The sequence below is a fragment of the Oxyura jamaicensis genome, chromosome 33 (assembly GCF_011077185.1).
Source record: "Oxyura jamaicensis isolate SHBP4307 breed ruddy duck chromosome 33, BPBGC_Ojam_1.0, whole genome shotgun sequence".
Classification (NCBI taxonomy): domain Eukaryota; kingdom Metazoa; phylum Chordata; class Aves; order Anseriformes; family Anatidae; genus Oxyura; species Oxyura jamaicensis.
Genome location: NC_048924.1, coordinates 612,774 through 623,797, shown reverse-complemented (window position 1 = coordinate 623,797; position 11,024 = coordinate 612,774). Strand labels below are relative to the sequence as shown.

At 64.4% G+C, this 11,024-nt stretch overlaps 2 protein-coding genes across 3 annotated transcripts in view; both read right to left on the bottom strand.

Moving 5' to 3' along the window:
* The window catches only part of KANSL2 (KAT8 regulatory NSL complex subunit 2), an 8,339-nt gene extending 8,001 nt beyond the window's left edge, over window positions 1–338 (bottom strand). The window contains exon 1 of the mRNA XM_035308820.1: window positions 280–338. The gene's annotated coding sequence lies outside the window, so the exon portion shown is untranslated. The remainder of the gene's footprint in view (window positions 1–279) is intronic.
* A 1,402-nt stretch (window positions 339–1,740) lies between these two features.
* Window positions 1,741–11,011, bottom strand: CCNT1 (cyclin T1). 2 transcript variants are annotated; one of them, XM_035308990.1, is made up of 9 exons: window positions 10,782–11,009; window positions 9,955–10,036; window positions 9,507–9,635; window positions 8,648–8,708; window positions 7,354–7,416; window positions 6,998–7,043; window positions 4,209–4,372; window positions 3,793–3,863; window positions 1,741–3,442 (listed from the first exon to the last, which is right to left on the bottom strand). In XM_035308990.1, the coding sequence occupies exons 1-9, from the start codon at window positions 10,955–10,957 to the stop codon at window positions 2,033–2,035; spliced, it is 2,202 nt and encodes a 733-aa protein (XP_035164881.1). In that variant the 5' UTR covers window positions 10,958–11,009; the 3' UTR covers window positions 1,741–2,032. The 2 variants fall into 2 exon arrangements, with proteins under 2 accessions (XP_035164881.1, XP_035164882.1); XM_035308991.1 differs by lacking the exon at window positions 4,209–4,372 and having other exon boundaries at window positions 3,009–3,442; window positions 10,782–11,011.
* Window positions 11,012–11,024: the final 13 nt, after the last annotated feature.

Sequence of the window (11,024 nt, the reverse complement as noted above, 5' to 3'; positions counted from 1 at the left end):
CGCTCCCCCCCCCCCCCACGTGCTCCGCCGCCCTCCCCGCGCCAGCCCCGCGCATGCGCCCTGACGCCACCTCCCGGCCGGCCCCGGCCGCCGCCATTTTGTCCGCGGGCGGCGAGCGTGAGGGGCGCCCCCTCCCCCAACGCATCCCGGCGCCGGAGGCGGAACGGAGAGCGGAGAAGGAACGCGAGGGGCCCGGGGAGCCTCCGGGGAGCGCGGCGGGGCCCGTAGGGAAGGGCCCCGCCGGTCCCAAGCGGGCGGGCGGCGCCGCCGCCATCTTACCTCGCTGCTGCCGCGGCCTCTCCGCCGCCTGCCCGCACGGCCCGCCCCCCCCCAGCCCTACGCCCCTCCTCATTGGCCCGCCCAGCCGCCCTGCCGCGGCGCGCGGTTGGCCGAGCTCGCTGTCACTCAGCAAGGCCACGCCCCCAGGGAGGGGGAGCACGAGAGGGGCAGCCGCCACGTGGCCGCGCCCGCACGTGGCCGGGGCCGGGGGAGAGCCCCCCGGTGGCAGCGGCGGCGCGCAGCGGGAGCGCGCCCGGCTCGGAGCCGGTCCCAAAATCCTAGGGGCAAAACCCAGCGCCCCGGCACCCCAAAGACCCCCCCCAGGGAAAGTCTCGACGCCCCCAAACCCCCCTGGAGACGCCCAAAGCCCCCCCCCCGGGTGCTGGGGGCTCCCAGCCCAGGCTCCAAAAGGAGCAGGGAAAAGGAGAGACAAGCCCAAAGCACAGAAATGACACTGAAAACCCCACGGATTTACCCCCGGGTTGGCCAAAATGTGGAACCGACCCTAAAAACTCCAGGGATTTGCCCCCAGGTTGGCCAAAATGTGGGAACCGACCCTAAAAACTCCAGGGATTTACCCCCGGGTTGGCCAAAATGTGGGAACCGACCCTAAAAACTCCAGGGATTTACCCCCAGGGTTGGCGGAAATCATAGGAACGCGCGGAGCTCGGCGTCGAAAAAGAGCCTCGCAAAAGCCAGGTGGAGACGATAACGTTTATTGAAGTCTGGAAAAGTGAGAGGCTGAAGAACAAAACAAGCTCGGCTTTTCCAAAACATCAGACCCAAAATCGGGCGCCCTCAGGCCGAAGATTTAGGATTTTGGGTGGCGGGAGGAGCTCCGGCGCAAGCAGGGTTCCCCCCGGAGCCACCCCGCGCCCCCCCCCTCCAGCCCTGCCCGCGTCCCGGCTGCGGTCACAGCACCAGCACCTCGCTCCCGCACCCAGAGCAGGCTCCGGGCTTGGCATCGCATCCTGCAGCCACCAGGGCTCAGCACCCAGCCCAGCACCCTCGATCCACGCTGGCCCTTCGCACGCCAGCCGCTCTCCGCCACCGCCACCGGGAGCGCCCCGAAACCGGGAGCACCCCGAGAGCCTTCAGCGCACGCCGCCTGCCCAGCCCGGCGGCCCCTCGCCCTCCCCACGCACCGTTTTCCTCCGTTCTGACCCCAAAAAAGCTCCTCGAGCCCACTTTCTGTCGCCATCAGCTCGAGCGGAGCAGCCCGACAAAGCCACGGGAGCGGCCCCAAGCCTCGCGCCGGGGTCCCCCGCAGCACCTGCCAGCATCACAAAACTTAAAAAGGAACAACAAAAAAAAACAAACGCTAAAGATATAAGTTACTGCTTAAATTATTTGTAAAACATCTCGGGTTTTTCTGCGAAATGTTTTAAATAACACCCCTCGCCCCCGGACCCCCCCCCCCCCCCCCCCGCAGTACGTGCCCCCGGGGGGGGGGGGGGGGGGGGTTCAAGTTCCAGCAGGGCCGGACCCCGCTGCTAACCGGGAAGTGGGCGAGGGAAGGGAGCGAGGAAGAGAAAGGGTTTTTTTTGTCCTTTCACAGCTTCGACGGCTCCTTGCAGTAAATAAGGAAAAGTTCTGATAAAACAGTCCTCGGGGAGGCAGCGGAGAACACCAACAGCCCTTGCCCTCCACCGCAGGGGCGGCCCGGGGGCGGGTGGGGGGTTCGGGGAGGGGGTGGGGGGGGGAGGCTCGGGCAGGCAGGCCCGGGTTGTCGCAATTCAGTAGTAAAAAGGAATTATTTGGGGAGGGGAGGCAGCGGGGGGGGCGGTTCTGAGGGCAGCGGCGGGGGCCGGGGTCTGTCCGTGTTGGCGGTTCTGGAGCCGGCGGCTGCCCGGGGAGGGTTCAAGAGCTCGCCGTAGGCGTGGAAGTCGAAGGCGGGGGGCTGGGTGGGCTGCATGCCCTGGGCGCTCAGCAGCGAGTGCAGCATGTTGACCGTATCCTGGTAGTCACTGGCCTGGCTGGCGTTGTGCCCGTTGGCCCCCGCCGGCCCCTTGTCCGATTTGCCGTGGGGACCCCGGGTTTTGGTAGCCGGAGGCAAAGGGAGGCCGCCGGCCTCCGAGCCGTGCCCGGGGAGGTGAGGATACGGCGGGAACTGCGCCCCGGAGCCCTTGGAGCTTTTGCTGACTTTGGGCTGGTGCTCGTGGGCCGCCGCGCCCGCCGCCGCCTCCTCCGGCGGGGGCCTCTTGCGGGAAGAGCCGAAGAGGCCGTAGCTTTTGTGGGGCACGGCGCTGGGCGGGCCGACGTGCTTAGAGTCTCCCGGCCGCTTGTTGACCACGCCGCTGGGGCCGGCGGCGAGCTGGGGGTGCAAGTGTTTGTGAGAGTGATGGTTGTGGTGGTGGTGGTGGTGGTTGGAAGAGTGGCCCTTGTGTTTCTCCTTGTGCTCCCGGCTCTTGGCGCCGCTCTCGTCCAGGGAGCCGGGCCTGTCCGCGGCGCTCGGCACCTTGATGCGCATTTTGATCTCCTCCTGCTTGGAGGGGAGCGGCCTCTCGCCACCTCCTCCACCCGCCACCGGGATCCTCAGCTTCAGAGCCGAGGCTTTGTCGCTCTTTTCGGGGCCGGGAGGGCGCTCGGGGTTCTCGGAGCCGATGGGGATTTTCAGGATGATGGGCGAGGGGTTGCTGTCCTGCTGGACTTCCCTCTCCCGCTGCTGCTGGACCAGGAGGTTCTGCGCGGCGTAGGCGTACTGAGACCTCACGTTGGCCTCCATGTTCTCCAGCTGCCTCTTCTGCGCCGCCAGCTCCTCGGCGTGCTTGGCGCGGTACTCCTTGAGCGACACCTTGGCCGACGGGGCGTTCTTGCCGCTCTGCTTCTGATAAGCAGCGCCATCTTGCTGCAGAGGGTGCTCAGCCGACGAGCTTTCGCTAGTCCTGTGGCCCTGGCCAGCTTCCAGCTTGGGGGGAGGATGCTGGGACAGCCAGTGCTCCGGCTGCGACGCCTCCGCCCCGCTCTGCTCGCGGGGGGAATCGCTCGAGGGCGGCAGGGACGGCCCCGCGCCGGCGGTCGAGGACGTCGACATGCTCATCAAGCCGGCGATGTTCATGTCCGAGCTGTTGTTCCTCGAAATCATGTTGAGGATGGTCTGCTCCGAGAGGCTCTTGTCTTCGCTGTGGTCGTCGGCCTTCGACTTCCTGGCTGCCTGCGAGGCCTGAATGAAAGCAGCGAGCGGTTATTTACCTCGGGCTGTCACAGAAAGGACGCGAGCGGCAGCTTCCCTGCTGGCTGACAGACGCCCACTTTGCCCCCCTCTCCCTCTCTCCTCGTGGGGAGAGGCCAAACAACAGGACACGGAGCTGCTAGAGGTTGGAGGACCAAGGCTCCTACAGAGCCGCTTCAGAAATGAGGCACCCGAGCGCCGAAGGAACGTTTCGCAGACCCCCGCTGTTCCGTTTTCCCCCCGCCACGCGTCCGGGCATCGCAACGCCGGAGATGCCACGCAGCACACAGGAACCTCAGGGCCCGTGGTCCCCTGCAAGCAGCCACGAAGCAGAGCCTTACCCGCCAGTTCCGGATGCGTTTGAGCCTGTTGGGAGTTTTCTCGAGGATCTGCAGGAATTCGTGAGTCAGTTCTGCAGAGGAGACACAAAGGCAGGCAAGATGGTCAGGGGCGGGCAGGCCAGCCCTGGGTCCATCGGGGCAACCCCCTACTCACTGATGGATGGAGCTACCGATGAGATGGAGCTACTCCAGGAGGGGAAATACTGACAGCTAGAACCACTGACCACATGTTAACTCATCTCACTGTGCGCCTTTTGCCATCTCTGTTGTACCATAGCAGCTGCTGCACTGGAAACTTTGGCAAAACCAGAAGCCCTTGAGTCCACGAAGCGGCCGGGGGCCGCGGTTGAATGGCAGGAACAGAGATGCCAAGATAATACAAGAGCCTTTGGGGGGGACCTTGCTCCAAAACTTACCATCTAAGAGCTCCAGAGTTACAGTGCCATCAACGTATTCCCACCAGTGCTTCCCGTCCGTGGAGACTGGGATCTCCCAGTTGGACCATTTACAAGCCAGGTGGATACAGACGCAGGCCACAACGGGAGGGGTGTACTGCAGGCTGAAGGTGGTCAGGTGCAGGCTGACGTCACCAGCAGGGAGAGAGAAACAGAAAGCCATGAACTCCCAAGCCTGAACCTCAGCACACGCAATCGCCCAAACTGGAGAGACGCTGCGCAAGAGGTGGACGTGGTGGGGAAGCCCCCTGCCGTTCCTCCCCCAGCGCAACCCTACGGTTACGGGCGTCTCCGTCCCACTCTGCCAGGCTGCTCCTTCCTTCCCCGTCCTGCTCCGGGCACCTCTGGCAGCTCAAGGCTCCGCGGTCGGGCACGCCGCCGGCCCGCTCGCGCCCTCCTCCGAGGGAGGCGAGGGAGAGGCTGCGGTGCCTGCCGGCCCTGACCTCCGCTGCTGGCTTTGCTCGGCCTGAGAAAAAACGTCCTAGTGCAGCTCCTGGGAAGGCAACACCACGGGCAAAGGGCGTCGTTACCGCTCCAAGCGCCTACAGGTCAAGCGCGGAAGCTCCTAGGACCTGCACTCAGCCCCTCCTGTCTCTGAGGGGAACGATCTCGCGTTTGCGTCAGGGGAGTTTACCAGGAGCACCGAATTCCTCAAGGCCCCCGGCTGTTTTGCAAGTTACAAGCCGAATTTGCAAGGGTCTGCACCGACTGCACGTCAAATTAAATCTCCCCCTGAACCCCCCGTTACCCTGAACCTGAGCCACGGCCGGGTTTGTGGCCTGGTGGGTAGGAGAACCGCAGTGAGCTTCACGAACCCGTCTGACGTTCCTCCGTTAAAAGCGGGCGCTACGAGGCACCTCCCTGCCAGCTGGACGAGCGCCTTCGCCAACCGGCCGCTCCGGGCTTTTGGGAAGGGTCTGGTTTTCCCCCAGGGAGGGTGAGAAAAAGCGCTGACGCTGCAGCCACGAAGCCAGCCGTGAGCGAAGGGGCTCGAGGAGCTCCTGCCGTCGCCAGGCCCTGCTCTCCCTCCCCTCCGGGGCAGCTCTGCAGCGACTCAGGAGCGTCTAAAAGGGAGCCCGGCCACGCACCAAGCGTTTTCAGCAGCAAACGAATTTGCTCAGACCTCAGAGCCGGGGCGGGAGCTCTAGGGAAGCACCAAAGACCTCGGAAATGGCACCGGGGAGCCCGAGCCGACAGCGCGCTTTGAGAACTGGGATGCATCAGCCCCGCAGCCTTCCCCTCCAGCTGTGGGAACGCCCGCTCCACCGAGCCTTAAAAAACCACGGCGGGGCGCGGGATCGGCCCGCTGCCGAGCCTCCGAGCCGGCCCCTTCGAAAGCGTGGCAGCTGCGGGGGGGTAACAGCGGCCAAATCCCCTCACCGCGCATGGGGTGACCTAAAACATTTCGCTCTCAGCGCCACGGGGAGAGACGCAGACCGGGGCCCACCCCCCCCCCCCCCCCAAAAAAAAGCACGAAATCATTTTGTGGATATCGCGTTTGTCCACACACCAAGAAGTCAGACCCGGGAAATCCAGAGCGAGAAAAAAAAAAAAGCCTCCCCCATCCAGCATGCCTAAAAAGTGGAGTCCTGGTGCACCAAGAGCCTCAGCTCCGCCCTACGACGATGCCAGGAGGAATAAAGTGTTAAAACGTTCGTAGCTGCGCCTGATTTATCTACTTTTACAGCTCGAGCACCTTCATCGGGTGTTTCGAGGCATCACCTTCAGGCAGAACGGAGGCTGCCTGGCTGCGTTTCTCGCTTTCGGCTTGGATTTCTTTCAAGCCTCACCTGCCCTCCTCACTTCTTGGCTTCGCACCTATCGCCGCAGGGATAAAAACCCGGCTCGGGGCGGCATTTCCCCACGCGGGACGAAGGAAACGCACGCGGCGCCCCGGGGAGGCGAGCAGTAACGCCGAGCTGTTCTCCCCTGCGCTCGGCCCCGAGGGGGACGTCGCAATGCTTTGCCACCCCCTGCCTAAAGCCAGAAAACGGTTTGGGAAAGATTTCTGCTGTCTGAGCCCCGGCTGCGTGCTCGGTGCGCGGTGTTTTACGCACAACGAAGCTCCATCCCTCTCTAGTCAGCGCCCGGGGCGGAGCGAGGCAGAACCGACACCCGACCCGGCCTTTTTCCTCGCGTCATTTCTGCGACCTCTTTCCCCAGAACCACGACGTTTGCTGCTGCCTCGCAGCCAAAATCCAGGTGGTGCCTGACAGAACCACCCAAACCTCTCCAGGTGAAAAAAAAAAAAAAACCTAGGGACTTGTTTTAATTTCCCAAACTCCACCCGTATTCAGCGCTTCCCGGCCTGCCAGCGCAGCCATTCGTCCAGACAGGGCCGTGCTTTGCTCCCGAAACCCTTCGGGCCGGTGTCCAGCTCCTGTTTCTCTCCCTTTACGCCCCAAATCAGCCTGCTCTGGGGCACAGATCGCATCCGTTCGCGATTTGCACGGCCCCCAGCCCAGCGAGAACTCCTCACCTAGGTACTAAGCGAGCAAAACCACGCTTCAGATCCACCCCACGTCCGTTTTTCGGTGAAAACAAAGCAGGGAGGTTCTAGAGCAGCCCGTCCGCCTCGCTTACACGGCTGGTTTTGGTCAGAAGGTGGCAAGAAAAAGGTTTCCTGCCGTCTCTGAACCAAACCCGGCAGGCCCTGGTTGCTAACCGACGCCCCGGGGGTCACCGGTGGCTTATCTCCTCCGGGTAAGACCCTGTGTCAGACACGAATTAATTAATTGTAAAATAATAACCTGTTGGTAGCCATGAAGTAGGAAGTTTGCGCCAAGTCCTTGCTGGCTGAAAGAGAAAAAAAGGAAAGAGCAGGGAGTCAGCCCGGCCTCCTGGGAAAATTTTAACCGCGTTTTTACTCCAAGAACCGCCCGTTTCTCGCCGCCACGCGCAAAATAATCCCCCAGCAGCTGGATCGGCTCAGGCCACGTCTAGGGAAGGCTTTGAGAAGTACACGGGGAGCTCGGGGAGCTTCGGCAGAGCCACAGCCGCTTACAGCTGGCTCTGTTGTGACGCTGGCTGCGGTTACGGAGGAGGCCGAGCGCGGACAAGCTCTCCTGCGGCAGGGGGGGGGTCGCGAGCACGCGCCGCCTCTTACCTCGCACGAGCTGAGTGCACTTCACCACGTGGGTGTGGGGGTGGTCGATCGTGATCTCGAAGCCTGGAAGAGGACAGACACACGGCCGTCAGGTAACGAGCAGCAGACCCCGGCAGATCTACGAACCTCGGGCCTCCTGCTCCCGGGGGTCGTTTGCTTCCCTTCCCTCCTACAGCCCCTGCTCCGAGGCGGGCAGGGGTAGAGGATCCCGGTCTCCTTCATCCCCAGGGCTCAAGGCCTCCAGTCACAAAACCCGAAGGGTCACCGCCGCTGCCAGGCCTCCGTCCGAGCAGCTCAGCGACTTCTGCGCCTGAAAGGACCTCGCTGAAAACAAAACGGCTGCGAAGTGCTTTAAAAATAGCAGGACAAAAGCCTCTTAGAGCAGCTGGGAGGAAGGAGAAGAACAATGGCATCTGCTCAAAGGAATTTCTGTCACCCTAAAAGCTAAGAGGAAGCAGACGTTTGCCCTTTGAAGGAGCCTGCGGCCCTGGAGTCACTGGAACTTAATCCCCGCTCCGGTTTCCCGTGCCGTTTGTGCATCGTGGTTTAAAAAGACAGAAATCCCATCGGTCCAGAACATTCCGGAGGAGCCGGGAAGTTGAAAAAAGGCAACGGGAGAAGCGAGCGGAGCTCGGATCACGGTTCACCCCCTGGCTCAGCGGGCCAAGGGGGTGCAAGCCCCGCGCACGCCTGGCTCCTCCTGCCCCCCCTCACGGCGGGGATCAGCGGGATTTGCCCTGAGCCGAGTCAGAAATAAAGGCACGCCGAGCGGTTTGGGGAGGGGGCTACACACAAACTGCCTCTGCAGCAGAAGAGATGTTAGAGGAAATAATTGAAAAGGCCGCTTTCGGATGGATGCTGGATCCAGGAGCCACAGCTTCTGCTTTCAGAACCAAGACCGGGCTGGGAGGGGAATAAACCAGCGACCTGATGACGTTAACTCCCAAGCCCAGCTCGGTTAAGCCGCCCCCCGGCGCAAACAGCTTCCACTCCCGGCCACGGGGCTAGAGCTTTACGGAGCTCAACAGCGCGACGGAGGACAGCGAGCAGAGCAAAACCTGTTGTGGGGGGGGGAAAAAAGAGACTAGCCACGCTCCCACGCGTTTCTCTGAGCACTGAGCCCGACGCGAGTTACACCTGGAAACGCTGAGGTTAAAAGGAAAAGGCGAGCAGCGCGGGGTGAGAGCAGAGCCCGGGCTCTTGTTCTGCCACTGGCCGGCTGCGGAAAAAACTGCGCGGTCAGGCCCTCGGCTCCTGGATTCGTGGGGCAGCCCGTCCGCTTTGGAAAACTTACCCAGGGTCTGCAGAATGATGCTCTCTAGAATGACCAGGTCTTGGGCTTGTTGCAGGTAAGCCTGGGGGTGAGAGGACAGGCAAGTCACTCGCGACGAGGCTCTCCGCGCAAAGCCCGCGCGTTTCCGACAGCCTCCTCGCGGGGAGGCGAGAACAGCGAGGGGAAATCTTTACGCCCGCCCGCCCCGGGGGGAAACGGGCCCGGATTCCCCCGCCAGGAGGGAGAAAAGCAGAGCGCCGGGCGGACCCCGCTGCCCTGCCAGCGCTCGAGCTGCAGGATGCGGAGCCTCTCGGTCCCTCACGCTGCACAGGACGCCTACGCGAGCAGAAAACGTTGTCCTGAAGCTTCCCCGGATAAAGCTTCCCCTTCCCCGCAGGGCTGGCTGCTCGGTGGCGGGTTAAGACGGGCCGTCCCGAGACATTTGGCAACGTTTCTACCAAAGGCACCGCGAAACGCGTGGGGACGGGGCAGCCGACCTGCCCACGCCATCCCCCGCCCTGCCAGGCACCGCGCAGTCCCGGCAGCGTCTGCGCCCCCCCCCCCGCTCAGCGGCTTTTAACGCAGACACCGTCACGCAGAGGAGGAGAACAGCGGAGAGGCGGCCGCGGCGCGGGGAAGAGGAGCTTTCTGCTCCACGGAAGCAGCCCAAAAGCTCTGCGCGGCATCGGAGCGGAACCGGAGAGCTGTGGCCGCCCACGCCTGGGCGCAGCCGCGCGGCTCCTGGAGCGCCCGCTTCGGAACCCGAGTTAAGGAGGAGCTGCAGCCACGCGGCTCGGGACTCAGCCCGCCGTCACCGCTCCCACTTCCCGCGCCTCGGCTCCTCGCACCGGGCCGCAGTTCTCCGACCCCGACGCTTTACCTCGCTCCTGGTGTCCGGAGGAGGCTCCTGAGGATGCAGGCAGGCGTGAGCCACCTTGATGACGTGCTCCAGCTTATGGGGCTGCTCCTCCACCTTGGCTGCAAGGAACAGAGCCGCCGGTGCCACTGACTGCGGAGGAAAAGTCACTCTCTTTAAGTTGCATATTTTTAAATCAGGGCAAATAAATCAAACACTTGCCTTATTTTGTCTTTAAAAAACAAACAGATTTAACGTGGTGGGTACATAAAGCCTGCACGAGCCTAAACGCCACCAGGAGGACAAAGGATTTCTGTTGCCTCACAGCAGCCACGAAGCCCCCTCCCTGGGGCAGGTCCCACCACGCCATCGTGGCCCCCCCCCCCCAACCCTTCCCCCACCCCCTCCTGGCAGCAGGAGCAGAGCCAGGGGCCCCCGGAGCCCCCACCCCGCCGGGCCCCACGGCACTTACGTTCCTGTGGAACTGGGTGAAGGACTGCACCATGTAGAAGCGGTGCATGTACACGATGGCCGTGTTGATGGTGAGCTGCGAGCTGGTGGCGCGGCTAAGGAAACGCACGACCCCCCCTGGGGAACACCTCCGGCCCCAAAGCACCAGGCCGGGCCCAGCTCCCTCCCCCGGGCCCTGCTGCCGAGATGCGCCCGGCTCCCCCGCATCCGAGCCCGGTTCCCCCCCGCGGCTGGAACCGACTTCCCGAGCTCCTGCTGGCCCCAGAACCAGGCCTCGCTCCCCCCACTCCGGGGCCGGCCGCTCCTCAGCTTCCCCCAGCTCTCCCTGCTCCGGGCCCAGCTCTCCCCTCTCCGGTGCCGTCTCCTCCCTCTCCAGGGCCGGCTCTCCCCGGCGTCCCCCGGCTCTCCCTACTCCGAGCCCGGCTTCCCTCAGCTTCTCCCTGCTCCAGGGCCGGGCTCTCCCAGCTCCCAACGGTTCCCCACGGCTCTTACTACTCCGAACGCGGCTCCCCCCTCTCCGGGCCCGGCTCTCCCGGCTCCAGCTCTCCCCGATCCGAGCCCGGTTCTCCCCAGCTCCGGCTCCCCAACGGCTCCCGGGCCCGGCTCCCCCCCGCTCCGACTCCCTCCCGGCTCCTGGGCCCGGCTCCGGCCCGGCTCCCCCCCGGCTCCGGCTTCCCCCACTCCGGACCCACCTCCCCCCACCTCCCCGCTTCCCCCAGCCCTCCCCCACCCCCTCCAACCCCCCCCTGCCCCCCCCCCGCCCCCTCCTCAGGCCCCGCCGGTTCCTCCTCAGCGCAGGCCTCTCGCGGCCTAGCGCGGCCCGGATACACGTTGAGGCGCTGCCCCATGTCCTGCAGCAGGTTGGCCGCCTGCTGCCGGTACGAGAGCTCCTTGTCGGGGTCGAGGCCGGCGCGACGCGAGGGGCTCCGCTCCAGCTGCTCGCGGCTGAAGTACCAGCGCCGCCCCGCCGCGCCGCCGGCCCCGCCAACCGCCGAGGCCTCCATGGCGGATCCGCGCGCGCACGCACGCACGCACGCACGTCACGTCACGACGCGCTTGCGTCAACGGCGT